The sequence below is a fragment of the Eulemur rufifrons genome, chromosome 2 (genome assembly GCF_041146395.1).
Source record: "Eulemur rufifrons isolate Redbay chromosome 2, OSU_ERuf_1, whole genome shotgun sequence".
Lineage (NCBI taxonomy): Eukaryota > Metazoa > Chordata > Mammalia > Primates > Lemuridae > Eulemur > Eulemur rufifrons.
Window position 1 is genome coordinate 124,372,458 of NC_090984.1, and position 21,241 is coordinate 124,393,698.

At 46.0% G+C, this 21,241-nt stretch overlaps 1 protein-coding gene and 1 non-coding gene across 3 annotated transcripts; both read left to right on the plus strand.

Moving 5' to 3' along the window:
* Positions 1–8,400: 8,400 nt before the first annotated feature.
* On the plus strand, positions 8,401–15,560 carry EIF5 (eukaryotic translation initiation factor 5). 2 transcript variants are annotated; one of them, XM_069490211.1, is made up of 12 exons: positions 8,401–8,483; positions 9,132–9,341; positions 10,448–10,727; positions 10,836–10,917; positions 11,207–11,379; positions 11,650–11,761; positions 12,596–12,738; positions 12,971–13,129; positions 13,589–13,750; positions 14,072–14,236; positions 14,571–14,705; positions 15,101–15,560. In XM_069490211.1, the coding sequence occupies exons 3-12, from the start codon at positions 10,656–10,658 to the stop codon at positions 15,188–15,190; spliced, it is 1,293 nt and encodes a 430-aa protein (XP_069346312.1). In that variant the 5' UTR covers positions 8,401–8,483; positions 9,132–9,341; positions 10,448–10,655; the 3' UTR covers positions 15,191–15,560. The 2 variants fall into 2 exon arrangements, with proteins under 2 accessions (XP_069346312.1, XP_069346304.1); XM_069490203.1 differs by lacking the exon at positions 8,401–8,483 and adding an exon at positions 8,941–8,990.
* LOC138381191 (small nucleolar RNA SNORA28) lies at positions 12,115–12,239 on the plus strand. Its single transcript, XR_011233103.1, has one exon. It is a non-coding gene; the product is annotated as a small nucleolar RNA SNORA28 (small nucleolar RNA).
* Positions 15,561–21,241: the final 5,681 nt, after the last annotated feature.

The window sequence follows — 21,241 nt, forward strand, 5'->3', positions numbered from 1 at the left end:
GGCTAGAGTGAGTGCCGTGGCATCAGCCTAGCTCACAGCAACCTCAAACTCCTGGGCTTAAGCGATCCTATTGTCTCAGCCTCCTGAGTAGCTGGGACTACAGGCATGCGCCACCATGCCCGGCTAATTTTTTTTTTTTTGTATATATATATATATATTTTAGTTGGCCAGATAATTTGTTTCTATTTTTTTGATAGAAACGGGGTCTCGCTCTTGCTTGGGCTGGTCTCGAACTCCTGACCTCGAGCGATCCACCCGTCTCGGCCTCCCAGAGTGCTAGGATTACAGGCGTGGAGCCACCGCGCCTGGCCTGCCAAGAAGCTTTTTAATCTGAAAAATCTAGAAAGCTACAAATGGAAAACAAATTTCATATTAATATATACATATATACATGATTATTAGTAATATTTATGATATTCATACATAATTGCAAAAGTGTGACTTTTTACATATTTACCATTATTTTGCATATATTTGTTACCTGCTTTTTTTTTTTTTTTTTTTTTGAGACGAGGTCTCACTGTGCTGCCCGGGCTGGAGTGCGCTGGCTATTCACAGCACGATCATCACTCACTGCAGCCTCAATCTCCTGGGCTCAGACGATCCTCCTGCTTCAGCCTCTCAAGTAGCAGGGATTATGGGTTTGCACCACCTCATCTGACTCTTACTTTAAATATATTTGGGTATAGCCACTTAGGCTATTAGTGTAGGGTTGTTATTTTTTATTGTGGAAAAATACATATAACATAAAACTTACCATTTTAACAATTTTTAAGTGTGCAGTTCAGTGGCATTAAGAATATTTACAGTATTGTGCAACTATCACCACCATCCACCTCCAGAACGTTTTTCATCTTGTAAAACTGAAACTCTGACATCGAACCACAACTGCCCACGTTCCCTGCCCTCCAGCCTCTGGCACCCACGAGTCTTCTGTCTCTACGAATTTGACTATTCCAGGGACCTCATATAAGGGGAATCCTACAGTATTTGTCCCCCTTTGTGACTGGCTTATTTCCCTTAGCATAAGGAATGAACCGGGAAGACTGTGCTAAGGGAAATAGACCAGTCATGGCTTACTCTGTGATTTTAAAGCAGCAAAGGTGTGTGTTAAAAATAGCTATGAACTTTGCAAATGCCTAGCAAGAGGGCATGGAATGTGAGCTGCTTAGCCTGGAAGACGTCTTTCTGCATGAAATACCCAAACATACAAGCAGCCTTTATGAGCTAAACTGAAAAAGGATTTCTGAGCACAGGCTTCTGGCACATAAAGCTCAGAATAGCTGAGCTTTACTTACCAAGTATAACAGCACCAAATGTTGTGCCAGGAATACTGAATGTGGGAGTTCATCGCCCAAGGGGGAAGAAAGATCTCACCTAATTTAAGGAAATTCAAAGTGAATCCAGTTTTTCGTTAAAAATTCTACATTGCCACAGTCCCATCTGGTGCTAACTATATTTACTTAGATAAATCAGTACCACAAAATAAAGGTTATTTAGAACGTGTTGTTATGGTTTCTGGAAGGTTCTTCCATCTAGTAGAGAACAAGACAAGAAACCCAGGAAATTGACCCAAAATATGGACCTAATTTTGTTTAAATGGGAGTTTAGAAACATCACCTTCCAGATAAACAAGATACTTGAATTTTTTATACATCACACCTGAAGCCCCTGCAATCACACTGGGAAGTTGGCAGAGCAGCAGTGTGGCCTGTTCTTCCTCACAGGGGGATTATAAATGACCTAAGGACTCGATTTCACGTGAGTGGCCAAGATAAAGGTTAGTTTCAGACTGGCCACCTCGCAAGGGAGGACTGATGAGAAGAGAATCAGTTTGCTGAGCTTACCCAAAAATCTGGCATGGCGCCGGGCGCGGTGGCTCATGCCTGTAATCCTAGCACTCTGGGAGGCTGAGGCGGGCAGATGGTTTGAGCTCAGGAGTTCAGAACCAGCCTGCACAAGAGTGCGACCCCATCTCTACTAAAAATAGAAAGAAATTATATGGACAGCTAAAAATATATATATATAGAAAAATTAGCCAGGCATGGTGGTGCATGCCTGTAGTCCCAGCTATCCTGGAGGCCGAGGCAGGAGGATCGCTTGAACCCAGGAGTTTGAGGTTGCTATGAGCTAGGCTGACGCCACGGCACTCTAGCCCGGGCAACAGAGTCAGAGTCTGTCTCAAAAAAAAAAAAAAAAACTGGCACGCACTGTCCTGTCTCCACTGGCCTCTGCCCCTGCCATGTCCACACACCAGCTCTGCTCCCCTCTCGATCTTGGCCAACTGAATAACCTCTCTGTGCCTCGGTTTCCTCACCTGCAAGCGGAGTAGCAATAGAATCTCCTCGAAGGGCTGCTGTAGGGATTAAGTGGATTCATGTACGTGAAGCACTGAAGCCACTGAACCATCTTGTCAGCGCCTGACAAATGCGAGCTGCCACTGAGACACTGGCTGAAGCTTTAGGAGTCTTGTCTCCCAAAGAGGATGATGAGAAAGGGCTGTATTTTAAATCTGCGGTACTCTGAGTTGTACACAGGGCCTGCGATATGCGTTGGTTGAATGAGTGAATGGGTGGGTGAATGGATGAGGGAAGATGGACACACAGGTGAGGCAAGCAACGGTGAGTGCTAGGGCAGTGTGGCTGCACACGCACACCTGGGAGAGCAGGGCACACCTGGATCAGGGAGGGGCAGAACACACGCACCCCTGGATTTTAGGGGACAGTGGCTCATGTCCATGAGCACTCAGACCCCATCTTAGCCTCTGAATGGTCAGCCAAGACTCAGGTCCTGGAAGAGCTACCATGTAGGAATGTGTCCTAGAATGTGAAGGCTTCCAATTTCTCAAGGAACTAGAAACCTGCATTTTGGGGTGAAATCTCCCAAGTTTTTCAATGTTGGCTCATAAACAAAGTAAGCCCCACCTCCGGGGGCCCATTTGCACCTCTAATGTCTGGTTCAGCCCTGGGCAGGATGCACAGTGGCTGATTAATGACAACAAATGGCATAAAGGAAAACGTATCCTCACTGGCTTGGAGACAGCACTCCCGAGTGGACCTCCCAGGGCACATGGACGTTCTGTCTTAGCTACCAGATTAGCCTTTGGATCCTGCTTCCCCTCTGACATGGCTAAAAAGAAGAGCATTGAGCAAAGGTACTAGAGCAAACTTATAGAACCTAGATGCACCAAAAGGGATTACTAGTCCCTATGCAGTGGGAATAGCCCTGAGGCTGGGAGGTGTCCTGACCCCAAACTGTAGCTAAGCTGGGTCTCTGAGCCTTGGCTTCCTCACCCATGAAATCGGGGGTAACATGCACGCTCGCCACCTCCCAGGGCGGAGGAGGCCAGTGAGAGAGCACGGGTGTCAGGCCTGGTCAGCAGTTCTAACAGGCACGATCCACAATGCCAGTCCCAAGACCTCACCATCGGACCTGGGGACCACTCCTCCAACGCACTCAGCGGGTGGAGATTTTGTTCTTCTTTACTTATTTTGATTCACAGACAGACTGCCTGAATTAGGGCACCCGGACTATCTCACAAGAAAGCTACTGAGACTATGCTGAGGGGAGGGAGGGTATTTGGGTTCCAAAGTCAAGGATACCCCTGGCCTTAAGACAAAGTGTAGTCCTGGGACCAGCAGCACCTGTTTTGCTTCCCCTGCGAATTTGCCAGAAATCTAAATTCTCAGTCCCACCCAGGCCTGCTGAATCAGAACCAGGTGATTCAGGGCCCAGCAATCTTGCTTTAACAAGCCCTCCAGGGCTCTGATGTTCACTCACATTTGAGAACCTACCTTAGGGAAACCAGGCCATGCACAGGTAAGTAGGATAGGCTTCCCTTATGAAGTACAGAGCCCAGAATGCAGCCAGAGCTATCTGCACTCAAAAGCTGACCTAGATAACACCTTTAACCAAAGTTGCAGGTGACCCAGCGCTGAGAACCTGAGGAGCCTTGCTCCTAGCCATGTGGGCCTAGCCCTGACGACAGGGGCCCACTCCCCACAGCCCGTCCTCCATCAGGAGCTACCCCCTGGCGTGTGGAGGCCTCCCCTGGGTGGACAAAATGTGCCAGATTCACAACTAAAGAGGACAGTGTGTGGGGGGGTGGGGAGCGTGAGTGAAGATGCTCCCTCAGGAAGGTTTGCGAATGGCTGTCGGGAGAGAAAGCGGCAAGCCTGGGGTCTTGGGCAGGACAGCCACCACATGTGGCAGCCCCTGTCCCTCCAGCCTCGCGTCACCCAGCAGCGCCTTTCCTGTTGCCCTAGAATCACGCAGGGAGGATCCCGTTCAATGCCCACACACCTCGCTTCCCTGAAGAAAGGACTGAGGTGAGCGTCGCTGTCCTGTCCTGGGGAGCTGTGTGTGGCAGAGGTGTGGTGGCGACAAAACCAACCCAGCGGTGGGGCCCGGATTCATCCACATTCCTCCATCATCTGCTGCATGCAGGACAACACAAGGGCAGAATCGGTACCACTTTGCATTTTCTCTCTTTCCAGAATTGGCATAACACAGAAGAGACCCTGCTGGGGGTCACAGCGCTGTACTTGGGAGGAGGAAGACACTAGTCAGTCCCCAGCAAAACCCCACGAGGGCACCTCGTCTTTCCCTCAGAGTCATCGCTGCTTCCTGCCACTGTCCTTTTCAGAATTGAAGGCTCCTATTCCTCCACCAAAGTTGTGATTCCTTTGTTCTCCTCAGGCACGAGTGCCCTGCCCTCAGGTTGCCTGGCCTGATGAGGAAGATGGAACCGAGGGAGGAAACAGGCAACTACAACAGAGGGGCCTGAACGCCAGGTGTGGACTAGGTGGGGCTGGGCTGGTCTCAAAGGCAGGGAGACGTCCTGCCCAGGGGATCCGAGATTTCACGGAGGAGGGCAAGCTTCAGTGGGGTATCCCCCAAGCAGATATTAGCCTCCACTTGTTTACCGGTGACCTCCCTGGGCAGGGTCTGTGATGTAGGCAGGACTGCATCCTCACTGCCTAGCACAGCAATGTTTATTGATAGGGATGTGTTAGATTACCATGGTTGAGGACACCAGCCCTCAGGTTAGCACCACCTCTGACCTTTGGTTCCTTTCTAGCAGCTTTGAATGTCTGCTCTATGGAGACCTCTGTGACAGGCTAGTGCTGGAAGAAAAATGATGCATATGCCCTGTGGCTCGTCTTCAAGTGGGGGAGACAGGAACCTAAGTAAGTAACAGTGCAGCTTTAAAAGCTGACGGGGGTGGAGTGGGAGGGGCGAGGGGATGCCACAGAGGGAGGCCAGCTGGGCAGCCAGACAGCCCCTCATGGTGGACATTACGTTAGCTGGCTCAATGGCCCAGAGCTCAGAAACACAAGGCCTTCAGTCCACACACAGTTCATCTTGCTCAAGGGGGCTAATTCATGCTAAACAGAATCACAGACACCAACTTACTTTTCCAGGAGCTCTGCATGTCTGCCATCCAGGGCATGCGCGGAAGTGCGTGACTCATGCACTCATTCAACAAGGGTTTCATAAGCACCGAGTGTCCATCATTTATTTAATGAACTGTGAGCACCTGACTGGGGAAACTCACGCAGCCAAATGAGGCGGAGACGCAGAAAGGGGAGGCAGAATTGTGCAATGAGCTTGGCGTCAAACAAGCTGTGGCGTTCAAACGCATCTTTCCTCACCTATAAAACAGGCACAACGCCCCTCACGTGATTGCTGAAGAATTCAATGGGATTACGTATGTAAACTACCTAGTTTGTTTATGTTTATATTTATCTAGAGATGCTGTGCCACATAATGGTTAAGGAAACAGGCTTTGAGATCAGACAGATTTGGGTTTAAATCCTAGCTCTGCCACTTACCAGGTATACAATCTTGGGGAAGTTGCCTAATTTCTTCCACCAAGCCTCAGTTTGCTTAGTAAAATGGGAATAAAAATTCCTCATAGGGTCTAAGAAATAAATAAGATAATATAATCAGGAGATTTAGCAAATTTCTAGGATACAATAAGCATTCAACAAATGGTATGATTAACAGTAATTTTTAAGGACTAATATCCAGATATGCAAGGAACTCAACAGCAAAAAACCTAACAATCAAAGAATGGGCAAAGGATCTGAATAGACATTTCTCTAAAAAAGACACACAAATGGCCAACACAAGTGTATGAAAAAATACTCGACATCTCTAATCATCAGGGAAATGCAAATCAAAACCACAGTGAGGTATCATCACACCCCAGTTAAAATGGCTGTTATCAAAAAGACAACAGATAACTAGTGAAAATGTGGAGAAATGGGAACTCTTATACATTATTGGTGGAAATGTAAATTACTATAACCATTATGAAAAACAGTATGGAGGTTTCTCAAAAAACCAAAGATAGGACTACCATATGATCTAGCAATCCCACTACTGGGCATTTAGCCAAAAGGAAGGAAATCGGTATACTGAAGGGATATCTGCACCCCCGTTTACTGCGGCTCTATTCATGATAGCAAAGATAGGGAATCAACCTAAATATCCATCAACAAATGAACGGATTAAAAAAAGCGGCATATATAAACAACAGAATATTATTCAGCCATAAAAAAGAATGAAATCCTATCATTTGAGGCAATACAATGAGCTTGGAGGACATTACATTAAGTGAAATAAGTCAGGCTCAGAAAGAAATACCATGTTCTCCTGTGGGAGCTAAAAAAAAAAAAAAACTGGAGCTCATGGAAGGGGAGAGCAGAATTGTGGACATTATAGGCTGGGAAGGGTGGGGTGGGAAAGGTCGGTTAATGGTTACAATATTACAGCTAGATAGGAGGAATAAGTTCTAGTGCTCTCTAGCACTCTAGGGTGAATACTGGTAAGAATAATTTATTGTATATTTTGAAAAAGCTAGAAGAGGATTTTGAATGTTCACAGTACAAACAAATGATAAATGTCTGAGGTGATGGATATGCTAATTACCCCGATTGGATCATCACACATTTTATACGTGTATTGAAATATCACTCTATATCCCATAAATATGTACAATTATTATGTGTCAACTAAAAAGAAAAGGGAAAAAAGAACACAAGAGTAATTGTTAAAAGTTGTCCATGTTACATACGAGTGGTACACTAAAAATTAAAGTTAAAATTAGTGCAAACCTCTTTAATGAAATTCAAAATTGGACCATGAGACATATAAAAATTTACTTTCTATTTATTAAAAAACTTTGAGGAGGAGGCAATCCTCTATCTAGCCTTAGTTTCACGCCCCTATTTTCCAAGAGAGTTTCTAAAATAATGTCATTTGAGTGCAGCCAAGCAAAAACTTCAATCTGTTTCAATAATTGCTAAGTCATGCTCCACAGTGAAATAGAAGCAGCATGTCTGAGATCTACCTTCATATTTTGTCTGACAGGAACCCTGGTACTCATAAAACGCTATGCATTTGGCTTAACAATCATACACCAATGTAAACACCCTGTGTGATTATCACAAAAGCCTCCTGCGGTAAAGGACATAAATCACTTCTCAATTCCGGATCGCGCCTTTGCTTTATTCCCCCACCGACACTGTCGATTCTTAAATGGTTTGTAAAGCTTATCAGTTATGGAAGAGTAATCTTGGATTTCGATACAAATTAACATAGCTATCAATTCTAACCCTGCAAATTTGACTAGCGTAAAACAAAATGCAGCCCCTCATCCACTGCATCCTGTCCTCAACAATGTTGCTATTTTATGCAATCGGGGAATCCACACTGCTGCTCAGGACTTTGCCACGACTGCTTCTTAAGAGACCAGAAGAGAGCAGGTTATCGCTCCATTACAGACAAGTATGTCTTCAAATTGAAGGGTGGACTATGGGCTTTTAAAGTCTTAACTGAAACTTTAACACAAAATCCAAGTTTCGAAAAGAATGGGCATTTCAACAGAACTAAAATATGAGAGGCTTTCTAAATAATAATAATTTTCAAGTGACTACCTTGGAACCTCATTCCTAACACCTGCTCTGGGCTACGGCTTGCCTATCAAGGAATTCACAGTTCACAAACTGGAGGGGTGGATTCGAGGCGAACCCAAAGTGACAGTGGGGCACTAACGAAAGAGCACTTCTCCAGCCTAGAAAAGGAGGTGCAGACCCCACCAAGGGGCGCTCTCAGGAGGCCCCGGAGTTACACACTAATTTGGTGCTTCCTCTTTCTGGAAAGCCGGGAGCCTGAACACGGAGGGCAGTGACCGTCAGAGCTAAGCATACAGGCGACCGCGCCTCGCCCGAAACGGTGACTTGGCTCGAATCACACGGGCTCGTCCCGTCGGCAGCCACGCCACCCCGACTTTCGGAGAAAAGGCAGCACTCGGGATAAAGACCTGGGCCCAGGGAGTGGGAGGAAAAACAATACAATCCTCTTAATTTGCATTTCTCTGACTAGTAAAAAAAGAAAACAAAACAACTCATTCCTCAAGACCCAACGACGGGCGTTCCGAGGAACGGGAAGAGCAGAGAGCAGACCCCCAAGCCAGGGTGCGCGCCCGCCGCGGGGAGAACACGGGTGGACGCCTTCTCCCCGGGAACGCGGACTCGGGAGCGGTTGCAGTAGACAGCCTCCGCGCGACTAGGAGTAACCGCGACGCCGCGGCCAGCCGCAGGCCGGGCGGGGGAGGGGACCAACCGCCATCTTCCTCCTTGCGCCCAAACCGACAAAGCGCGGCCCCCAGCCTGGGCCGTTCCTGCTCTCGCGATACCCGAACGCTGCGCCGCGAGGGCCTCTGGGAAACGCGAGGGGGGCGGGGAGGAGAAGGAAGCCGGGACCCGGGGCTGGAGGCGGGCGGAGGCCGCGAGTGGAGCCTCAGGAAACAGCAAGGGCGGGGAAAAGCGCGATTGACGCAGCGTGCGAACCAATGAAAAGCGGGCTCGGGCGGGCCTTCGGCCAATGGGCAGACTGGTCTGGTGCGGGGGGCGGGCGCTCAGGCCGAGGGTAGCTTGAGCGCGGCGGCGGCGTTGTTCAGTCAGAGCGAGAACATTCCAGAGGTGAGTCCGGTGGAGGGGCGGTGGCCCCGCGCCCCCTGCCCAGTGCTCCCCGCCCCTTCGACCCTCGCGGGCCGCTGGCTGGCGGGGAAGGCGCCCTCCCCGACCCGCCCGCGGCTCACGGCGCCGTCTCTCCGCGCCCAGGTCGCCAGGCTCCGGCGCTGACGGGTGTGGACCCCGGACGTCGCTGGGACAGCCCCTCCCCGCTGCTCGGCGGCGGCACCTGGCCCGGCCGCTCCTCCGCTGCGCTCCGCCGCCGCCTCCGCCGACTCGGACTCGGGTTTATAACGTGCCTCACTTCATCCCAGTCCCGGGCGAGCAGCGTTGGGTTTATGTCTTTATTTGACGAAAACGGTGAGTCGCGGGCGCGGCGCGGCCGGGACATGGCGGCCGCACAAGATGGCGGCGGCCGCCGCGTGACCCTGCCGCGGCGTGTGGCGCAGTTTGGGGGGGCGGGCCGGGCGGCGGGCCCGGGCCCCGCGGCGCCCCCAGCTCCCCGCCCCGGCGCCCCTCGCCCCCTCCTCTCCCCCGCGGGAGCGCGCGCCGCGCGTGCCCGCCGCCGTCGCGGGCTGAGTCAGGCCTTAATTGCTGCATTTGTGAGTCATCGCGCGCGGCTGGGGCGGGGGCGGCCCGAGCCCCGGCGCCCTCGGCCCGGTTTCGTTTCCTTCCTCCGCTCCGCGCCCTGCCTGGGGCCGCCGACTCCGGGGGGACACGCGGGGAATGTACCCCCACGCCCCGGCCGCTCGCCACCCCCCTTCGCAGGGCTGCCCGGGACGGCCTTTCCAGCCGCTGCCCAGAGGCCGGGGAGCCGTGGTAGCCATGGGAACGAGGGCGAAGGTTAACTGTTGTTTGAATAGCGAAGAAAAGGGAGACTAGGTCGAGGTTGGAGCTTGGCGTTCTCTTGCTCGCCCTTACCCAGTGCACACGCCAGTAAGACAAATGTTTCGTGTTAAGGAAGTGCTGCTTTGAAGTAAGCCACGGTTGCTGAAGCAACAATTTGTTTGAAAGAACAGTCCCAGAGTTCCCCGTTTTAAAATGATGGCTAAGGGAAGATGGAGGTATATTTGAGGAAATTTTCTGTTAAAGCAGGCTTGGGTTGGGGGAGGAGAGGCTTGCATTAGTTTTTTAGCAGTTAAAATAGGGTCCCTCCACAGAAGCAAATCATTGACCTGCTGATTGCCTTTGGCCTGATGCAAATCCGCAGCAGCTGAGGCAGCACGGTTTGTTTTTATCAGGCATTCTCCACCAGAGTTACAGCTTGGTCAAAATGGAGGCCTGTTACGTTCCTCCAGGTGTGCCCTGTTGTGGGGGAATGTTAGCTGTTTTGCATGTGAACTCAGATGCTTTTTAACATAGAATTAATTAGCACAACTTACTGGGATGTTAAGCAACGTGTTCCCAATCAGGAATGATGTTAAACTTGGGGGAATTTTTGTATGTTTTTCCGATTTCTCTTTCAGAGCTGTTGCGCAGCCATTGGTACCTGTATTGGGGAAACATAGCATACAAGCAAGAAGCTTACAGCCTCAGTGGCGAAAATTTTTTCATGTCAGAGACCGAGAACTCTTGCAGTCGTTTATGTCATCCCTTCTTCTCCAGACAGAAGATACCAAAAAGTTGCAATCAAAGATCTCTTCATCGTATTGATAAAGCCACTAATAAGCCAAAATGTCTGTCAACGTCAACCGCAGTGTGTCAGACCAGTTCTATCGCTACAAGATGCCCCGTCTGATTGCCAAGGTAATACTGACCTTCATTTTTGTAGGAAGTTGTTAGCTTTCTTCGTAGATTTTTAAAGATTGCATTTCACAGGGAAGACTGCAAAGTTAAAATTCTTATTTCCTTTAGGTTGAGGGCAAAGGAAATGGAATCAAGACAGTTATAGTCAACATGGTTGACGTTGCAAAGGCGCTTAATCGGCCTCCAACGTGTAAGTAAAGTTTGGAGAAGCCTGAAAGGGGGTATTAAGGATACAGTCTTTGAACTGCAGAACTTGGCTAAATTGTATGTTAATTAGCATAAAGGTTGAGTGTGGAACCTTCCACGTGAAACTAAAATTTATTGATTATGTTAAGTTTACAAAACTACTAGGGCAACACATTTGTTTAACCCAATAATTAAAAAAATAGTGATGTTTGTATAAATGTGGATGAGTAACCAAACATTAATGTAGTTAACTATAATGACTCAGCCTGTTTTTTTTTTTTTCCTCTAAATAGATCCCACCAAATATTTTGGTTGTGAGCTGGGAGCACAGACCCAGTTTGATGTTAAGAATGACCGTTACATTGTCAATGGATCTCATGAGGCGAATAAGCTGCAAGACATGTTGGATGGATTCATTAAAAAATTTGTTCTCTGTCCTGAATGTGAGAATCCTGAAACAGATCTGGTAAGTACCTTTGAGGTTTTGCAAAAAGAAAAATCCATGTATGCTTTTTGATCAGTTCTGTGATACCACTAAGTCATGTTCCTGAGAAGTAAGAACGGACTTAATTGTAAGTAAGATGCAAAACCTCAAGTTCAGACTTTTTTTTTAAGCAAGTCACTGTGAAAAAAATTTCTTTTGTAAAGCTGGTATTTTAGATGACTTCTGAGGATCATATATTTTCCCAGAATTTTCATCTTATGAATGACATATTTGTTTTTACTTTTTTGGCAGCATGTCAATCCAAAGAAGCAAACAATAGGTAATTCTTGTAAAGCCTGTGGCTATCGAGGCATGCTTGACACACATCATAAACTCTGCACATTCATTCTCAAAAACCCACCTGGTAAGTCTTCATGATGAACTCTTAAGATCTTAACAGGAAACAACCAGTTGTTGGAAACAAGCGAAAGGTCTTTCGTTACAAAGCCAGAATATAAGGGCCTTTTAATTCTTGTACCATATTTTATTAAATCTGAGGCTCCATTGGAAAATGTACTATCATTTTATTTACCATTAAAGGTGAAAAAGAGGCTGCCGTGTATATTGTGGCATCAATTTTAAGGCAGATCGTTTTAGAATGGATGAAATTATTATAAAACAGACTTGTGTTGGGAACTCCAGCGAAGGATCTACTTCTGGTACTGTTTTGTGAATGGGGCCTTGCCTTATTAAATTTAGGCATCCTTAGAGCATTGCAAGCAACACTCTGTGGCAGATGATCACAATTGTCTGACACAATTTGAGCTTGCTATAGCAAGAAAGTCTAACCTATTCCGGTGTTCTCTCTCGGTGAGATAAGCCGTTATATGGACTTAAACAGTGTTACAACTATTGGTTTAGCTGGGTTTTGAGGTAGGGCCTTGTTCGAGTTTATGTGAGGGATGGTGAAGGAGTCATCCACCTTTCGCTACCTGGTCATCTGCGGCGTCACCAACTTGTCTTAATCTTCTCCAACGGCTAATAGCCCCAGTATTTTGTCAATTCCATTCTTAGCCTGCATTTCTCACCTGTGACAAATCTGATCTTGTGAGAAGCTCCTTAGAGTTATAGGTTGTGTTATGTGGGTTTTCAGAGGAGATCCATAGCAGAAGGGGGCTGAGCCTTAAATGTGCGTGATGGGCATTGAGGTAATGTAAGCTATGGAACTAAACTTTTATTTCCCTATTTTTTCTTACAGAGAATAGTGACAGTAGTACAGGAAAGAAAGAAAAGGAAAAGAAAAATAGAAAGGGTAAAGACAAGGAAAATGGCTCTGTATCCAGCAGTGAGACACCACCACCACCACCACCAAATGAAATCAGTCCTCCTCCACATGCTGTGGTGAGTGCAGGGTTGATGGCGTAGTAGGCACTAAAGTTGCATTCAAGTGTATGGCGTGTGGTGGAAGTGGATAGTGTGATATTACAAGTGTATTTTGGATTCCAAGTGTTGGTTGCTTGAATTAAATTGAATGTATTTTGGTAGGAAATGAACTTGATGCTATTAACTTGACAAAACCTTTACTATTTTTTCTATTAAGGACCTTGACCAAGCGTTTTGTTTTTGTAAACAGGAAGAAGAGGAGGATGATGATTGGGGAGAGGATACGACTGAGGAAGCTCAAAGGCGGAGAATGGATGAAATCAGTGACCACGCAAAAGTTCTGACACTCAGTGACGATTTGGAAAGAACTGTTGAAGAGCGCGTCAATATTCTGTTTGATTTTGTCAAGGTAAAAGATTTCGTTTATCTATAAATCAACTTCATCTTAACCTTGGGCTTGTAGATATTTATGGTTTTCAGCTGGGTAATTGGTAAGTAACTTTCATGGTATCTTTAGAATGCTCTAATGCAAGGCTTTTTTTTTTTTTTTTTTTTTTTAGCTTTTCTGTTGATTCATTAAATATTTTTGAGGGGTGGTTCGGGGCTCTATCTTTAGCAATTGTGTATCATTTAGAAATTAAATTCAAAGGCCAGGTGCAGTGGCTCACACCTAAAGTCAAAGGTAATTAGGAGGCTGAGGCAGGATGATAACTTGAGCCCAGGAGTTGGAGGCTGCAGTGAGCTGTGATTGTGAAGAAATTATAAATTCTATCAGAAAAATAGGTCCATGAGAGCAGGGACTAACTGGTGTCTCAAGCCTAGCAAACTGTGTCTCCATTTCACTGAATTGTTTCCTTTTTATTTGCAGAAAAAGAAAGAAGAGGGTATCATTGACTCGTCTGACAAAGAAATTGTTGCTGAAGCAGAAAGACTGGATGTAAAAGCCATGGGCCCTCTTGTTCTGACTGAAGTTCTATTTAATGAGAAGATTAGAGAACAGATTAAGAAATACAGGCGCCATTTCCTACGAGTAAGCTAATTGTTTTAGATTCATAAATGAGATAACAGCTGTGTGACCTTGGGACCGTCGTTTTAACCACTTGCTCGTTTTTTTTGTCTTCCTGAAAGTGGAGATAATTGACCCGCCTTACAAACCTGTGAGCATCTGAAAATGCTGTACATAGGCCCTTATAAATAAATATAGGGATCTTTATGCATTGACGTTTTTGAACTTCTGTTGTGTGGGCCTTACCCTTAAGGAACAATTTTAAGGGAATGAATACTTGGATACTAGAATTGTCAACTTAGAACATCTAAAAAAGCTTGTTAATGCCAAGATATCTATTTGCAGTTTTGTCACAACAACAAAAAAGCTCAACGGTACCTTCTTCATGGTTTGGAGTGTGTGGTAGCAATGCATCAAGCTCAGCTCATCTCCAAGATTCCTCATATCTTGAAGGAGATGTATGACGCAGACCTTTTAGAAGAGGAAGTCATCATCAGCTGGTCAGAAAAGGTGGGGAATACATAGTGGGCTCTTCAAGTTCAAAAGTATTAAGACAAGAGCTGTTGATTTTTTGGATGAAGAAGTGATTTCTGGTCTATGTTAAAATGCAATCCCTGAGCTTGACTGGTATAACTTGTAGGTGCTTCCCGCTGTGTCAGCTTTGTAGTCACAACAGCAGAAACTGCTTTAGAATCCAATAAACATTTGCTGAATATGTCTATTCTGTTGAGGATTCAAGATTAAGATATGACCTAGTCCCCTCAAAGAGCTCAGAAGAGGGATTTTATAAATCCAAAGTAAGTTAAACTTCGCAACTAAGAAAATTGTACTGAACGTTTTTTAGGCCTCTAAGAAGTATGTCTCAAAAGAACTTGCCAAAGAGATTCGTGTCAAAGCAGAACCATTTATAAAATGGTTGAAGGAGGCAGAGGAAGAATCTTCTGGTGGTGAAGAAGAAGATGAAGATGAGAACATTGAGGTAAACACTGGGGAAGGTGTTGAATATGGTGTTGGCAATAGATGTTTGAAATTAAAAGGTTTATGAGCAGTAATATAAAATGGCAACTTTAGGTAACTTCAAATTTAAGTTGCAATAAAATACAGCTTCTCAGTAATTTGGAAAATCATAATAGGATGATGGAAATTCCTCCTACCCCCAGATGTTATGATCTATGAAAACTAAAAAATACTCATTAGACTCTAGGGACTATGTCAGATAACTTTTACGTTTTTCTATTAACAAAACTGTTTCGTGAAGAATGATAGCTGCATCTAGGCTGTTTTCTTCTTTGTGACCACAGTTTATATTGATTTATTTTATAAGCAAGTTTATTGGGACAAAGGTTTATAATCAATAAAATCATTTTTTATCAGGTGGTGTATTCGAAGACTGCCAGTGTCCCGAAAGTTGAAACTGTGAAGTCTGATAACAAGGATGATGACATTGATATTGATGCCATTTAAAGGGATGGATGCAACCTAGCTTAACAATGTAATGCTGCAAATTTTTCTCATTTATCAGCCAGAAGTGCAACATGTATGTGCAAAAAGCTAAAATGGCTTAACATCATGCTACACTTTATACTAAAAATCTGTTACTGTGAGTGGTCTGTAATTAAGCCCAATGAGACATCTAGGGAGTCCATACACAAATCAGTGGGCAGATGTAGTTTGCTTATTTATAGCATGTTTCTTTTTGAAAAACTAGTGGTGGACACATTTGGATCACATTTATACAGTTATAAAAATATTTGATTTTGGTCATTCTTCAGATTTTTGGCTCTGAATGACTTAAGCTGAAGCAGTAGGCTCCTTTTTAAAATGTTGCATCATCATTTACTGATAGCATTTTTGGAGCCTGTTAGGTATTGTTAGGTGCTGAGACTGAAAGAGGTCTTAAGCAGAAGGTAAAACAAACTTAATTGTAATTACCTTGTTCAGCCATTAAGAAATATAGTACTTTATAAGTTTCCTCTAATCCCTCAAATTGGCATCTGGTAATGTATATTCTGAGGTAGACTGATAATCAAATGATAGTACAACATCTTACTGAGAAGTAAAAATGTTCTGAGTGTCCTATAAATAATTACAAGAGCAGGACTTGAGATTTGGAATTGTGTTTTTTCAATTTGTGTACACTTGCCCCCAATTTGTAGTCTTTGAAGTCATGTGCATTGCACGTTGGATGAGCCAGGGAAATTATTACATTAACAAATAAGCATTTTATGTGTATGTAGTGGTTGCTTTGTACTGAGATGAAAACTCATTTTGGGGTGTGATTAAATATTAAACTATGATTTTTACTTGGGGGAAACAGGAAAAGGTGCACTTATTGTCTAGCAAAAACTAAGCATAATTTTTCAGCTTTTATCCTTATGGTTTAAATTATAATTTCAAAATGTTTAGACTTTCTTTTGTTCAGTGTGGGTTTCTTTTCCCCTTATGGTTTGTTCTTTAATGCCTTTTACATTTGGACGTGTAGCTTATGCTTTTTAGATTTTGGTTGCTATCTTGCCAAAATAAGTGTTACTGTGTTTCAAACTTGATATTTTTTTCCCCAAAAAATGTCTTATTTAAAAAGAAACAAAGCTAAAAGCATACTTCTAAGTCAGAGCCTCTATTTTGGTGTAAGACTTGGGATAATTTTTACTTCACATTGAATATATCCAGGCACCCAAGAAGTCTGTGATGATGGCCACTGAGTGCAAGTGACAGGGGCCTGACCCAGCCCATCTAGGGCTTTACATTTGGACACAGGAGAGTTGATGACTTGTGAACTCCCTGCCCAATTGGCTGGTCTAAACTCAATAGGGGTTCTTGATGATATTTGAGTAATCACCTTCCAGGGAAACACTTTATTGCGTTTAATTCTTTTCTATAAAAAGTGCACAGTGGAAATTGAGAGTGCATATGGTTAGTTTTGTTTGGAGCACTGGCTTACATCATTCACCTGTCATTTCTTTGTGACCCATCTCACAGATTGAAACCTTAATGTAAAATTCTTTTGCATTGAAATTATACAAACATTTGATGTAATAAAATCTTGTTAGCTTGATACCTTAAGGAATTGAAACCTAGCCATCTCACTGGAGAGGTAAGAATTGGTCTCCAGCTGCCTTTTGATAGACTCTGGTGAGAGTGGAGCAGGAGCCACACACCCAGCGGGGAATGTGCTTTGACACACCAAAGAGAAGACGTTTTTGCAAATTCACATGTTGCCTAGGTTTCAGATTCTTGCTGCAAGGCCGATTTGCTTTCATTAACTAAAATTCTGGTGATCTAAGCTAAGTTGCATTCAGCATACTCAGTGTCAAGCTAATGAGGTTCTGTTATAAAGCTTTTACTTTTTAATCTGAAGGAAAACATGTTCAGGGCTTCTAAACACTAAAGAGAAAATTTTGGCTTAGACCAGTGTTCAGTCTGGTGCCAAACTTCCAGTGGAGTTCAAATTCATGTAACCTGAGCTTTTATTCACAGGTTATCCTAATAGAGTAATTCTTCACTTGGCTCTATTGAACTGTCTTAAAATTTCCTGTTTCAAACAGCTAAGTTACTTGATTAAAACAATGTTAAAATTATATTTTTGTCTCTGCTTTAATATTATAACATTAATCTAAGTTTTCATTTTATAATGATCAAAGCATTGAAATCTGCCCTGTTTTGTAGCTGCTGCTTTGGATTTGTGTTGGACATTTCCTTCTGCAGTTAACATTTGCCAGCCCTACTCAAAAACCAGATGTTGCTCATTGCATTGGGTCACTGGCTTTCCTTAGGTCCTATGGTCTTGTTCTGTGCACTGAAAATCTGCCTCAATTTTATAGTTCCTGAAATCTGACAGGTACTTACTACGGAATTCAGAATTCTAATACATAGCTATGTAACTGTGAATATAATATATATCTCTAGTTAAGAATGAGGGAATGGGGAAGATAGCTTTCTAAGCAAGTCCATTTTGAAGTTGGCAAACTTAATAAGGTACTAGTTGAGGTCCTAAAAGTTTAGGGAGGGGCAAGGAGGTATTCTCTGTAATCAGTGCTTATTGGTGAGGGGGAGGAGTTGGGGGTATTGAGCCCTGAGCTGTTTCCTCCAGTGTACCAAGCACTGACTCCCAGCCTTGGACCTGGGATAACTTAGCTGGCCCTCCCCAAAGAGCAGGTTACAGGAGTAAATTTGAGCCTCTTCATTTTCCTTTAGCTGAATCCTCAAAATGGTCCTGAGTGGAGGTACTGTCATGGTCATTCATCTAGTCTGACTCCTGTACCCAGCCGCTTTGTCCCTCTTGCACTGCTGAGATGTGTTTAAAACCAAACAAAAATTTTGTTCGTGTAGAACTTGTTTTTAACAAAACCACCAAACCATAATTAAGATAGTTTAAGTTTCCTTAGCATGTCTGCAAACCGTGCTTGTCTGGTCAACTATTTTTCTAATTGCCACAGCTTTACCTACTAGTATTCCAGAGTAACCAAAAAGATACACAGTTGCCCCTATTCCTGCATTGTCTTGAATTTTTGGAGTTTCAGCCTTTCTGACCACTCCAAATTTTCAGAGCAATCTCAGTACCAGGAAAAATGCTGCACTAACTGTATCATGTGCTGCACGATCCCTCCTTCCTGAGGGGACGGGGAGTCATTCTTTTGTCTCTGTCCCCAGTACTCTATACGGACCTTGGTTCATAATGAGTCGCATAGGTGGAGTGACAGGCAGATGACCTGCCAAAGGCCTCATTGCAAGTTGTGTACTGGTGTGACCCTGTAAGCCTTTGTGAAGGTTGGGAGCTCAGGGTTTATATCCACCCACAACGGGGCTCCCATCCTGGCCCAGAAAACGTCCTTCATAGGAATCAAGTCTCTGTAGTTGTGTTTTTGTTTTCTATTTTTTGTAGAGACGCGGTCTCACTCCTGCTCGGGCTGGGCTCAAGGAATCCGCCTGCCTTGGCCTCCCAAAGTACTGGGATAACAGACGTGAGCCATCGCTCCTGGCCATGACCTCTGTGGTTCTTTATGGCCAGGAAATTGTGAACAAGTTGTGTGCGCTGGAGTGTGGGAATTATAGCTAGAGTTCTTTCAGGACCCTGGACCAGGAGGTGCAGTGTTAGGACCTCGGCGTGGAGAGTAGGGTCCGAGTTGGCCCTGATGTTTGATGATTCAGTGATTTCTTGAAGGGGTGGAGTATTCTCGTGGGCTTTAGGATTAAACCTGGGTTCTGGCCTAGGCCTCCCTATAAAACTAGGGGATTGTCTTTCCATATCTGTAGTAGGGATGGTATCCCTGTGTGTGACACTCAGAATCCTGCTGGAGCGCGATGCTGCGGACTGAAGTAATGCCTGGCTGGGGCAGTAGGGGAAGTTGTCTAGAAGGGAATAGGAGGGCAGAGCATGTACGGGGACCTCCAGACATCTGGAGCAGAGTCACAGTGGAACGAGCAGTGGGCAGCTGAAGGGGAAGAGCTGCTCTTGGTTGTGCAGCAGTTTCAGGGTATAGACTTTGCCTCAAGTAGCCCCCTGATGTCCCATAGGTGGTTGTCACCAGCAACACTCAAACTCTGTAGTGCCCAGAGCAAGCCAGGTAAGTGGCTGCAGACTGGCCACGCCCTCCTGAGGTCCCATAACTGGTAATAGCACCCTGTGAACCATTAGGCAGCCCCGCCTAACTTGGCAGGGCCCCAGCAGGCGGAGCTCTGGCCAACAGATCGTGCTAGTTGGGAGGCTCCCACCACCGTGGGACAGCCCAGCGCTGGTGCTAGAGGTACCTAGTCCACAGTCCCCACATAGTACTCATGTGGGGAAAACAGAGCCCCTGATAGCATTGTGGTCCCAGGGATTGTGAGAGGAGGGTTTCAGCCTGCCTGTGCAGCTGAGGGGGCTTCCTGGGAAGGCCACCTTGCAGACTAGCTAGGTGAAGAGGAAAGAGTGTCCCAAGCATTAGGAATGACAAGAAGGGGACAGGTGAGGACTGATGTGGGTGAGGCTGGCCAGGCTGATCACTGCCAGCATTTCTAGCACTCTGAAGGCACCCTTCCCAAGTACACGCTAGGGTTGGTGGCATGGGGATTGGGTTACACGTGCACCTAACAAGAAACAAGCGCAGAGTAGATGATTGGCTCAAGGTCCAGCAGCAAACCCACATGGGGGCTGGACCCCATGACTCCTCCACCCAAGCCAGTATGTTGTCCCTTCTGTGGCCCGCAGGTTCCTATTGCTTCCACGGAGGACTTAGGGGTAGAGGTAAGGAAGAACTTTCTGGACCTTAGGATGGTTACACAGTGGAGGGAAGATTTGGCATAGCAGCTCTCAGTGTCCTTGGGTGAAATCTGAAGGAACCATCTCCAGACTGGGAAACTGAGTCTGGAGAGGAACAGGGTGCTGTCCACTTACTCACCCCACTGGATCCCCGAGTCCTTCTCCCTGCCAGGCCTTGGACCAGCTCACACTTGCCTCCAGGTTTGCTCCCCCGTCCCCCCAGAAGAGTTCCCAGGCCAAGGCAAGACAAATGACAGCTGTAGAACTTCAGAGGAGGGAGGAAATGATGGGGACCTTTGAGGACAGCATCAGAAAAGAGGCACCGTTTGTACTGGCTCTCAAAGGGTGGGCAGGAGTTTGCCTGTGAGGGGAAATGGGGGCAGCACCCTGTGGGTGGTGGGGAGGCAGCGACAGGTCCTCAGGGACAAGCTCACATCTGCATCCCCCCCGGGCCAGGTTGGTTAAGAGGCTGTGGGAATTGAGACAGGAGTGGGGGTGGGGGTGTTGCGTGGCTGACACAGCCTGCAGCAGCCATGGGAGGTAGACTGGTCAGACGAAGACGCACTTCAGCCTGGGAGGTCGGGTCCCGAAGCAGCTGGGGCTGTCCGTCCTGAGGGCACAGTGTCCCAGATCAGAGAGATTAGCAGGCCCAGGCCCCTGTCCCACAGGCAGCAGAATCTCTGAGCCCCCAGGAGCTGTGAAACTGCCCCCTCTTGAGACCAGGATCTCCCATTTGGGATCTGCTTAAATGCTTGTGCCCAGGAGGGGGTCCCCAGAGGTTCAGGGCGTGAGTGACCACAGGGTTTTCTGTTAAGGCCTCCAGATGAGGGGACAATTCTCTATAGTTTTGGGGTCCTCAGGTCTAACCACAGTCTGTTAGTCCAGTTCTTTTGATGACAAAATGCAAAGTAACCCTAAGTCACAGCCAGATAGGGGAAGGGAGCAGTTTTCCAAAGATTTCACAGGGTAAAGGAATCGCTGGAGCTTCACAGCATGAGCCTGGCCTGGTGAGGACCCAGAGACAACAGCAGGTCCAGCCTCGTGGACACCTTGTGCCCACCCATACTGTATGATTCCAGCTATACGACACTGTGAAAAGGCAAAACTGGAGATGGTAAACACATCAGAGGTGGCCTGGGGTGAGGACTGGGGAGAAAGAGAGAAGCATAGCACAGAGGATCTGGGCAGTGGAACTATTCTGCGTGATACTGTGAGAGGGGGTACGTGTCACCACAGGTTTGTACAGTCTGACCCATAAGACAACACTCAGATGAACC